Source organism: Artemia sp. Qi Xiang Cuo, chromosome 8, assembly GCF_049724085.1.
Source record: "Artemia sp. Qi Xiang Cuo chromosome 8, ASM4972408v1, whole genome shotgun sequence".
Taxonomy (NCBI): domain Eukaryota; kingdom Metazoa; phylum Arthropoda; class Branchiopoda; order Anostraca; family Artemiidae; genus Artemia; species Artemia sp. Qi Xiang Cuo.
Genome location: NC_142801.1, coordinates 25,354,483 through 25,366,905, shown reverse-complemented (window position 1 = coordinate 25,366,905; position 12,423 = coordinate 25,354,483). Strand labels below are relative to the sequence as shown.

The following is a 12,423-nucleotide window of genomic DNA, read 5'->3' as shown; positions in this document are numbered from 1 at the left end:
TTCTTTAGCAAATACAATTGATTCCTTTATGGCTATTACTTCAGCCTGGAAGATTGTTGCCTCTGAATGCAGTTTAAATGACTTTGACACTTATATCAATTGAATGACAAAGGCTGCCCCTACTGCAGAAATTGGGTTACTTTTCTTAGATCCCTCTGTATATATATCAAGGAATCCCCTGTATTTCTCTGCCATCATTAATTTAAATTTTATCCTGGAATCATGATTGCACTGTAGCTTAATTGTCTCCCAAAGAGCAGGTAATGCAATTTCTGGAACTTTTAACATATCTGTCATTTTTAGTGTCACTGCGAACGGACATCCACCACATGACTAATATGGGAGTAAAGTTCATTTGTGGTGCAAATAGATCTTATATTGAGATTGAGGATGCAATTCTAGGTATATATTTGCACATTAGGGGGCGGGGTATATATTCTCTGAATATATAGGTCCTAAGAAATTCATGAATTTCTTAGAAAAACAAGGAAAGAAGTGAAAATAAAGGCTCTCCCCCTGCAAAGTGTGTTAACTAGGATTATTCTGCTTAAAATACTGGTTGGCCGGTTGGCTAATTTAAAGATTTGTATAAATATATACACTGTCAAATTAGCCATCTGGTGGTATCCCACTCCAAACTGTTCACTGATACGAGAAGACATTTCAAAGATATTGTCCTGGTTTCTCTTTTTAAACTTATTTGATGTAACAATTTTTCCTGGTTTAATTATTCTTGATCTAACTGGGTTTGTATTATCTGTTGTCCACAATTTTTTTATATATTTCAGGACATTTACCTTTCTCATGGTTTCCAGGCTTTCAAGTCCTGACTCTGACATTAAAAACACAATAGGGGTAGTCTTTCTGGCTGCAAAGGCAATGCGTATAGCTGCATTCTGTACGGAATCCAACTTTGCTAGGCTTGTGTCACTGCCTGAGGAATAAATCACGGAATCATATTCTATCTTAGACCTAATATATTTTATAGAAAACTCCATCATAAAACTGGGTTTTTGCCCCCAGCTAACAGTTGTAAGCATCTTCATAAGATTCAGCCTTTTAAAGCAAGCAGCCTAGGTCATTTAAATATGTGGTTTCCAATTCCAATTTTTCTCTATATTCACACCCAGGAACTTTTTTTCACTCACAAACTAAATCTGCTGGCCATAAAATCTAATTATTGGGGTAACTTCCATTTTCTTCCGAGTTATTAACATGGCTTTTGTTTTATGTGTTGAAAATTTGAGATCAATATCAGTCGCCCAGTTTTCAACTTGTACTAATACTTTTGAAATAGCTTTGATTCCCTCTTCCAATGTCCTTGCCAAAATCACAAAATAATTGTTTCTATGAAAAGTAAAGAGCTCCATTAAACCTAAAATGAGCAGAGTAAAAAAATCTTCCAAGCTTAAAACTACTACAAATCACCATCAATAAATATGTAAAACCCAAGATAAACAGAAATTAACATGAGTAGGGTTGACAATCCCAATACCTTCTCAAGACCAGAACATAATTTGCATTTTACTTTAAAAAAGCAAATTAACATGGAATGCATATACAGATATTAATTCCTTAATGTATTTATACTTTCTTATTTATTAAAGTAAAAAAAAGTACAACATCTTATTTTTTTTTTTCAGTAAAGTGCAAATGGGGTACATAGACAGGGAGTAGGGCTCATGATGAATAAGAAAGCTCCTACGTCTTGTTTATGCTGGGAAGGCATTAATAATAGAATATTAATTGCTCATTTTATGACTAAATAGTTAATAGTATCAGTTATAGTAGCATATGTCCCTGTAGAACTGACTGACGGAGATGCTAGTGATTTGGATAAATTTTACTTGCAGTTACAGGAGAAAATAGATAGGGTCCCAGGTAGAAATATGATATTCTAAATTAGATATTTCAACACCCAGGTCAGTGGAAATAGAAATAGATATTATCCTAGCTTAGGTAAATTTGGTGTAGGAAAAGAAAACAGAAATGGCTACAGACTTTTGCAATTTTGTAGGTATAAAAATCTAGTTATAACCAATACGGTGTTTGGTCATAAAATAACCCATAAGTTAACATGGTATTCACGTGATGTTAAGACAGCAAATCTTATTGATTATGTTATAAAAAACCGATGACTGGCAGGACCAATACAGGATACAAGGGTATATAGGAGTGCTGTTATTGATGTTAAAAGAAAAGATCACCATCTAGTAGTGTCTAGGGTTAATTTATAGCTAAAATTTCGGAACGGTAACTACTTCCCAGGAAATTACTCCAGGATGAAAATTTGAGAGAAACTTTCCAGGAACAGTTGAATACTAAACTCGAGAGTTTAAAATTTGACCATGTGACAGATGGTTGGATTAATTTTAGAAAAACAATTTGTGAATTTGCTGACTGTGTCTTAGGGAAGAAAGTTAGAACTGCAGCTAGGAATATTAGTGAAAAGCTTGATATTTAATTGGTCTGGAGGTAGCACGAGAAGGAATGAGTTGATCTTGCGCTAAATAGTCTCGTAAGAAAGGTATTACTCTTGCATGAAGCCGTAACAGATAGACTATTAAAGGCCCGCTTTGGACACAAACATGGTAAAATGACTATTGTCGTATGCTATGCCCCGACCAACGATTCTGACAACAAAATCAAGGAAGAGTTGTACTCTGCTCTGACCAGATGTCTCATGACAGTTTCTCTCCACGATATAACTGTACTTCTTGGTGAGTTCAACGCAACAGCACGTGATAATACGGGCGTTTGGCGAAGCACAATTGGCCCTGTTTCTCCCGACCCACTTAACGACAATGGCCTTCACCTACTTGAACTATGCCAATCCCATGACCTAGTCATCGCAAACACTTATTTTCAACGGAAAACAATCCACCAGTACATATGGTATAGTAATAACAGTTGCACAAAGAAGATGATCGACTACGTCATTATATCTAAACGCTGGAGATCATCACTGAAGAACTACAGAACTCAGATTAGCTGAGCTTGGGAACGCAGACCACAGGCTTGTGTGTGCAGAAGTCCATCTCCGCTTTCAAGTACAACGATCAGAAAGAATGCTAGTTACTGCAGATATTGGGAAACTTCAGGAGCCAAATACTCCCCTGAAGTAAAACATTAACTCGCTTTATAATCAGTATTGAGGTATCAAATCGCTTCGAGCTCCCAGACACACTTAGCAGCAGTGAAGACGCCTGAAAGTATTTTGAATCGCAGACAAGTGAAGCAACACAATTGGTGCTTGGCAAGAGAGGTTTTTCGAAGAAATCTTGGCTAACAAATTATTCACTGGAGGCTATAGAGCAAAGACGGAAGGCAAGGCTCCTTGTAATTTTGAGCAATCACGATTCCCGTATCAGAAATGAATTTCTTCTTCCAGTCAGCAACAGCAACCACTCAGCAACAGCAACCAGTGCAGCAACAGCAACCAGTCAGTAACAGCAATCCAGATTCCCTTATCAGAAATGAATTTCTTCCTCCAGTCAGCAACAGCTACCACTTAGTTATCCTCTCTGTGTTATCCTTGAACATACGTCTGCAAACAAATCTTTGTCCTCAAACTGTTATTGACTACCCAGCAATATAGAAGGAACTAGCATCAATAAATTGGTCAAAACTAATTATTTCTGATATTAATATATCATGGAGAAATTTTAAAGAAGCCCTCTTATCAATTGAAAAAAAGCACTCCCGTATCATCTACCAAAAACAGCCAAGAACGCTTCCATTCCTCACAAAGGATGCAAAAAGAACAATCAACAGAAAAGCCAGAGCCTGGAAAAGGTACAAAGGCTCGGCATCTTGCCTCTAATGCAGTTAAGGAATTGAAGTCTCAGCATGAGGAAAAGCTTGCCACAGAAATCCAGACAAACCCCAAAATCTTTCTGGAGACATGTTTCTGCCAAAAATCCGAACGGTCACATCATTCCTGACCTCAGACATAATGGCATAACCCACTCATTGCCAATAGATAAGGTCAATGTATTAAATACCCAGTTTGCCTCTGCCTTCAACATCCAACCTTGTTCAACTATTCCTGTAGCACTGTCAAACGTAATATGTCATCCAATGCCAAAACTATCAATTACCGAAGATATGGTCTTAAATAGCTTGAAAAACTTGATTTTAATAAATCCAAAAGATCAGATGGAATACACCCGAGGGTTCTTAAGGAATGCCGAATTGTTCTCAGTTCTCCCTTGTGTGAACTCTTCCAGCTGTCCCTACAAAATGGGGAACTACCGTCAGATTGGAAAAAGTCCGACATAACACCGATCCACAAAAAAGGCCCCAAGGATAATGCAGAAAATTACTGTCCTATTAGCATCACTTCTGCAGTTGCAAAGGTGCTTGAGAGATTTGTTAATAGAGCTCTAATTCAGCATTTGGAAACTAACAACATCCTCACTTCCAATCAACATGGCTTCAGATCTTTAAGATCTGTTGACACTAATCTTATACACACATACGAGTATGTTACGTCATTATTGGACAATGATGTATCTTTTGATATGGTGGTCCTGGACCTTTCAAAAGCATTTGACAGGGTTTGCCATGAATTCCTCATTACCAAACTAAAAGCAGCAGCTGTTGATGACATTATTGTCCAGTGGATACAGAGTTTCCTTTCAGAACGAACACAAGTTATAAGAGTTCACGACTCTCAAGGTGTCTCTCATTGCTCCTTGTCTACAACTGTTTTAAGCAGCATTCCCCAGGGGACCATTCTTGGGCCAACTCTCTTCAACTTATATATAAATGATGCACCCAATCTCCTCTCTAACCTCCTCACTCTTTATGCTGATTATTCAAAACTTGTTGGTAAAGCAACCACGACTTCTGACTGGTAATCTATTCAAAATGACCTTAATATTCTTGGAACTTGGGCTGATACATGGCTCCTCTCGTTCAATACATATCAGCAATACCATCTCCAAGGTATCCCCCTTTCTGCTGTCTCTGAAGAAAGAGATCTTGGAGTCATTGTTGATCATCAACTAAAGTTCATGCTAAATCTGTATCATTGTCTGCCCTCCAATCTCTCGGAATGATCAAAAGAACTATCTCTAGCTGACGCACAAGCATGTTTATGAAGCTCTATAAGGGACTAGTTCGCCTGTGCCTAGAGGTTGGAATGTCGCTGGCATCACCCTATTTCAAGGAGGACAAAGAAATTGTAGAAAGAGTTCATCAAAGAGCAACCAAAATGGTCGACCCTCCAATCTCTCGGAATAATCAAAAGAACTATCTCTAGCTGACGCCCAAGCATGTTTATGAAGCTCTATAAGGGACTAGTTCGCCAGTGCCTAGAGGTTGGAATGTCGCTGGCATCACCCTATTTCAAGGAGGACACAGAAATTGTAGAAAGAGTTCATCAAAGAGCAACCAAAATGGTCGAAGGTCTCTAACAAATGCCATACAAAGAACGTTTATGTCATTCGAAACTTCTTACTCTTGCATACAGGAGGAAACATGGTGACATGATAATGACCCACAAAATTATTTCCAAATATGTTCTCTTTCGTCTCCTTACCCCTCCCCCAGAACATTTTGTCACTAGAATTCATTCCCAAAAAAATCTTCAAGCAATGCTCCTTAGTTCGAGAAAGAAGCCATTTTTTCAGCCAACAAGTAATAAACTTTTGGAACCTACTCTCTGAAAAAGTCGGTGGCTGCTGATTCAACAGTGCATTCAAGAAAAATTTGGACAAAGAATGGCTACAGCAAGAGTTCCTGTACGACTGGGAAGCTGCTGAGTCCTCAACCAAAATTTGGTCCTCAACCTCAAACCCATTGAAGTCATAACAGAGCATTACAAGGATTAAAATCCTTAATTTCGCTCCAAGCTGTGATTTAAGGTAATTTTAAGGAGTCTACAGGCTAAAATATGCCATGAGAAGGTACTGAGAATTATCTACCACCACTCCTCTCTCTAGAGGGTCCTGACCTTTAAAAATCTATAAGTTATAGAAGTGAAACTTTGCAAAATAGATCTTCTGCTTAGATGAAGTACAACAAAATTGTTTTCAGTTTCACAACTTTGCTCAATCCCAATTTGTAAGGTTTTAAAGATATACAAATATATTTCCTAAATTTTGAAAATAAAACTTTGATATGGCTTAAAATTCTGCTCAGATAACTGAAATTGCATTTTCAGAGCTAAAACCAGAGACAAAGAAACTGATAACTGAAAATTAAGGTAAAATGTTGTTTTGTCAAATTTCAGGACCCTCTTGAGGGAGAAGGAGTGGAGGTAGGTAATTCAAAATACCTTCCAGTAGAATTCCAGTATTTCCAGTAGACTGTCTATTTCCAGTAGACAGTAGAATTTTACTGTCTTTTTTATGGTCTTTCCAAATATAATAATTGTTTTTGTCAGAAACAAATTTTACCCCACTCCTATACCCCTATATATATTAATTCAGGTTATATATTTGCACACTAAGGGGGTGGGGGTAATTTGATTTCTGATGTAAATGAGAGGTAACTATAGTTTCCTCCCACCCCTCCCCCGAATGTGCAAATATATACCCTGAATTGATATATATTGGGGTTGGGGTAAAATTCATTTATGACAAAAATGATAATCATATTTGGGAAAAGCACAGAAAATGTATCAAGTGGTATGTCTACTTTATTCATTAGTCAATAATATGAACAGCAAAAATTTACCAAAGTATGTCCTGGGAAGGTATTCTGAAGTACCTACCTCCACTCCTTCTCCCTCTAGAGTGTCCTGACCTTTTGATGACCTTTAAAAATCTGTGAGTTATAGAAATGAAACCTTGCAAAATAGTTCTTCTGCTTAACTGAAGTACAACAAAATTGTTTTCAGCTTCACAACTTCGCTTAATCCCAATTTATAAGGTTTTATAGATATGCAAATCCTCTCTTCTAGCTATTCTCTCTCTCTCTCTTTCTTTTGTATCTTCCTCCTCTTTTCGTTCTCTGGCTATCCTATTAGTCTCTTTCTTTCGTTCTCTATCTATTCTAATATTCTCTTCTCTCTGCTCTTTAGCTATCCTCTCTTTCTCTCTTTCTTTTCTATCTTCCTCCTCTTTTCGTTCTCTGGCTAATCTATCTTTCTCCTCCTTTCGTTCTCTAGCTAATCTGTCCTTCTCCATGAAATTTAATAGTTGCTGTGTCATCTCTATTTGAGTACTTTTTCGCGAGCTCCTGCTTGAAATTGAGCTTCTACTACTCCTGCTACTTGGCATACTATGATTCTCACTGTCTTAATATTCTCTTAATTCGTTTTCTGAGTCTGCTCGTTCTATAGTATCTTCTCTTACCCGCAATTCCCCTACTTTTTGTACCTCCTCTGAAGGGTGAGTTGGTTTTGTTTTACCCGTACTTTCATGTAATGATTTTTCTTCATGTATTATCGCCACTGTTTATTTTGTCTGGGTTTCTCTATCTGGTAATAATTTTTTTCTGAGTCTGCCTTAAACTCTTTTCTTCTTCCATGGTTTATACCGGAGATTGTTCTATTACTGATTTTGTTTTGAATATTTCCCCTTCACACGTCTCAGAAATATGTATCTCACCCCCTGAGTGATATAGGGTTCTATCTGATGGTATTTTGCTTAGGGTACTTCCAGCGGGAGTTGCATACAATTGCATGTCTGAATGCGAGTGCTGTTTTACCGCGATAGATCTTGTCTGAATTCTCCCTTTTCCACCATTATTTCAAGGTTTACTTAACGTCTTCCATCCAAATGAAAATCCTTTTACCATTGTCTCTTTTATCTTTCAGGGAAAAACTGTTGTGTTTTAATTTGCCGATTCTACGTGTGCGGCGCAGCCTCCCTTGTCTCACAAGTTAATTATTCCTTTGGAATATTGATACTTAAATTTTATTACTTATTATTATCTAGCTAGGCACAGCCCGGATAAAAAAATCTCTGTGCGATTTTTTTTATGTAACCACAATAGGCTACTATGTAGGCTAACTCAACTTGCCTCTTCGAAAACGTGGAATTCTTTTACTATTAGGTTTACTGATAGGACCTTTTCTTGCGGCCACCAATGTTAGTGTTGATAGTCACCAATATTATACCGGTAGGCCACGATGCCACCAGTGTTATAGTGATAAGATACAATGCCCCAATATTGGCATGGCAATGTACGGGTGTCACCACTTATTGGAGGGGAAAGCCCCGGCTCCAAATTATAATGTGATGCCTACGTCTACCACACCGGTTCTGCAAATATCGGGTTTGGTACTGCCCCATTTACAGTATACCCTGTCCCAGCTTTAGATAACGTGAACGAGTGGTCATATGACCACTTTCTAAGGCCAAGTTTTCCCACCCTGGGTTACCACTAAAAATCTCTAACTCTCTCCTTGGAGGTAACAAACCCCCCTGTCAATATAATAATGACGGTATATCGTAACTCTGCTCCTACCCTGTCTGGGTTTCAGAAAAACTAGTACACAATTTATATAAAATACCTTATTTGTATTCTTCCAAACGGTCATATATAACAACCAAAAAAATATGCCTCCCTGAACGGGATCTAAATGCAGACTAGCTCAAAAAAATATTCTGTACAGCAACTGTTCATAAGGGTGGACTTTTGCTTGGAACAGCTAATCCTCTCCATCCCCATTCAAACCCATTCTACTTTCTTAGCTTTATCTTTCAATGACTCACCAGGAAGTCCAATATAGAATTTAGTTCAAAGCTTACTTATTGCAAAACCACTGTAGCTTAGCAACGAGACCTTAAATTGTCATTGAAAATTATACTGTGGGCAAATCTACGCAAATGTAAATACGGAACGAAAACAGGTCATTTATCTGAAAAGAAAAGAAACAGGGGTCGAACCCCAACATACGTGCTACTAAAATCATACTCGGTACAAATTATTTGTTTTAGAGTCTGCTCTCTATTTGCTAAAAATACCCTCTGTCCGTGAGCGCAGATAAGAATTTATCTTCAAATCTGGACCCTCACTACTCGCCAGTTAGAAGCATCGTTTGTTGTCGCCAACTTCTTGCGCAAAGCGTCTGCCTACCCAGAGCTGGAATAATAAATCGAACCGTTGAGATGCCGTACCAACCGTTTTACAAATTCCTTGTTCACCAGTGCTTTTAATCATTCGTAATTCATGAACCTGATGTTGTAAAAAAATACCGTAATTTAGTTACGGCTTAGGCCAAAATTATGAGAGCTTTTTTTATTAAAAGAACCTTGAATATTTTTTAAGCCCATATTATTGAATGATTATTCATTAAATTAACGGCTACATTGTATACCAGCCAGGCTGACGTGAAACAGGCCCTTCCTAGTAATTTAAATTTTAGGAATAATCCGATTATAACATATAAGTTTTCAAAAGCGATAGGACAAATGATTTTTAATTATAATTTAATACTTAAGAACTTTGTACACGGATAGTAATTGGAAACCTATTTGTAAGTGTGACCAATTGTTATCATTTGTTAATCCTGCTTACGAACATATTATTACAGGTGATTTAGCAATAATAAAACAAATTGATTTGCAGAATATAATGAATATGGGGGCCAAATTCCGTCTTTCAAATCATCTAAAACCCTCGAATCTGCTTAGTGGGTTAAATAATAATCTAGAAATATTTATCGGTAATTGGTACAAAAAAGAGAAAACGAATAAAAATAGTTTTCAGAATTGGAAAAATTTGATTATTAATAAGGTTAGAAATAAGATATATAAGAGGACAAATAAACCTAATAATGAGGTCGTTTTTTATAATTCTAAGATAAAACAAGCGATTGCTAGTATAAAGAGGGGTTTTGTAATTGTACACATTGATAAAGCAAACAATAATTTTACAATAATTTGTCAGAAACTATATTGCGATGTTTTAACAAAGGAGCTTAGTACAACAAATACATGTAAAAAGGTTCAAGATGTTAAGAATAGTCTATTGATTAGAATAGAGGATATACTTTTTAAAAAATTTAATATTAATATTAATGGTAATGATAAAAATTTTCCGTGTTTATATTGGAGGGCAAAATTTCATAAAAATCCCCCGAAACCACGCTTTATTGCGGGTGCAGCAAGATGCCCGACCAGAGTCGCGGCTACTGACCTGTCGTGTATTTTAGGAGAAATCAAAAATAAATTTAAGGCATATTGCTCGGGAATCAAAATTTTTTCTAAGTTTAGTCCATTTTGGAGCGTTAATAATTCGCTGCAAGTAATAGTTTCTCTTGCTTTAGTTTCAGCCAAAAGAGTGGACTCGTTTGATTTCACTACATTATATACAAATTTACCCATTGATTTAGTACTTATAAATTTAAAAAAGATTATTAAGAAAGCTTTTCTTTTGTCTAATTTGGCTTTTTTAAAAATGGATACGTATAATAAGAAGGGGAGATGGACTAATTACTTTAATAATACCACTAGTTCAAGATGTTATAGCTTAGATATTATTTTTGATCTACTAGAATTTGTTCTATTTAATACTTTTATAAAATTTAATGGTAATATATATAATCAAAGTATTGGAATTCCTATGGGAAGTAATGCCAGTCCAGCTATAGCGGACCTGTTTTTAAATTATTTAGAATATGATTATATGATGGATAAAAAGAATCTAAGTAACATAAAATATTCGCTCTCAAATAATAAAAGATATTTAGGTGACCTTCTGGTGATAAATTGTTCAAATTTTTTAGAGAGTAAAATATGTTGACCAGAGTTAAAGCTGGAATGCAGTAATGGGAATGACAATTATGACCATTTTCTAGATTTAGATATTAATGTTGCGCCTAATAATACAATAATTTTTAAAATATATAATAAAACAGACGATTTTAATTTTGAAATAGTTAATTTTCCATTTCCTAAAAGTAAAATTCATTTGAGTATAACATATTCATCGTATTTTTCCCAACTATTTAGATATGCAAGAATTTGTACTAATTTCATCGATTTTAGAAACAGATGTGTATTACTTAGCAAGAAGCTAATCGTAAGAGGTTTTTCCGCCAATGAACTTGCTTGGCAATTTAAAAAGCTTTGTTTTCAGTATAATCAACTTTTACATAAGAATAATAAAAGTTATCAAGATATCTTGAATGATATTTTACGGTAACCTGTTATAGGAATCTGGTTGATCTTCCTGGTAGTTTAGGGTTGGTTGTGACATATGTGGTAAAGATTAAAGTATGATATTTGGAATTTAATTCTTAGAATCTGAGTGAAAGTGAAAGTGTTCCGGGGGATGGCTAGTGCTATGTAATTATTTTGAGTTAAATGGGCTGAAGGTTTGGCTCTCAGCGTTAAATGAGGGTTGGTTAAGGATGCTAGGATAAAAATTTTTTTAGGGTATATTTTTTATATATATATTTTTGGGGATTTTGGATTTTGTTTATGATTATTCCATAGGTGTCACTACATAGGGATATGCCAGATTATGGCATGGCGCGCTCATTTTGCCTGGGTAATGAAATTTAAGTGCCGAAACCCATTTAGGCAAATGAGTTTTCATCTGATGAGCCCCAATATGTGGTGATCAACTGGGGAATATAAAGTTTTTGTAGATTTAAGGTGCTATAACTTGGTTTTGGAACATTGAAATAAACTTATTGGTGTCGATTTTGCTCTAATTGGACTTGATTTTCGGATTATCAGATTGGATATACTCTATTATACTAGGGAACTGGATGGATGAGTAAGGTCTAGACCTTGTAATTACCTTGTAATTAAATAGCCAAGTAATTACCGTAATAAATTATAATAAAGAAAGACCTCTTACCTATACTATATTTTATAGGCCACTTAACTATAGTATAGGTTAGCAAAGTTTACATAAAAGACCAATATAGTTCATCATTAATGGTGTTTGTCAATACGGTTTTATTTTATATAATTATCCATTTTATTATGTAAAATACAGTAATATTTGGGGGGTTTTAACAAAAATTTATTTGTTAACTGAAAATAGAATAATTCCTGAAAATTTTAAATAAAATTATATTAAAAGACGATTATTGAGATAGCAAACTATTGCATATATTGGACTTAGACAGCTGCCTGATTCTTTGAAGTTTGTCTCATACTAATCCAAATAAGAAAAAGCCGTAGGAGTTTCCTATTTGTAATCAATGTTATTATCAAGCAGTTCGTGGTAAAGAACTGTATAGTAAGAGCAACTCGTCTCAATAGTAACCGAAACTTTAAAAAACAGATTTTTTACATTTTTATGATGATTTCAATTATAATAAAGAACGACCTATTGCCTATGCTAAATTTTATAGGCCACGTAACTATAGTATAGGCTAGTAAAGTTTAAAAAAAGGACCAATATAGTTCATCATAAATGGTTACATTAAAAGACTATCATTGGAATAACAAACCATTGCATACATTGGACTTAGGTAGCTGCTTGATTCCTGAATAAGACTTTAAACTA

General features: G+C 35.5%; 1 protein-coding gene across 1 annotated transcript; it reads left to right on the top strand.

Annotated features, from left to right (window-relative positions):
* Positions 1–2,596: 2,596 nt before the first annotated feature.
* Positions 2,597–2,995, top strand: LOC148949272 (protein CFDP2-like). The gene has a single exon (XM_089092666.1). The coding sequence runs from the start codon at positions 2,597–2,599 to the stop codon at positions 2,993–2,995; it is 399 nt and encodes a 132-aa protein (XP_088948792.1).
* Positions 2,996–12,423: the final 9,428 nt, after the last annotated feature.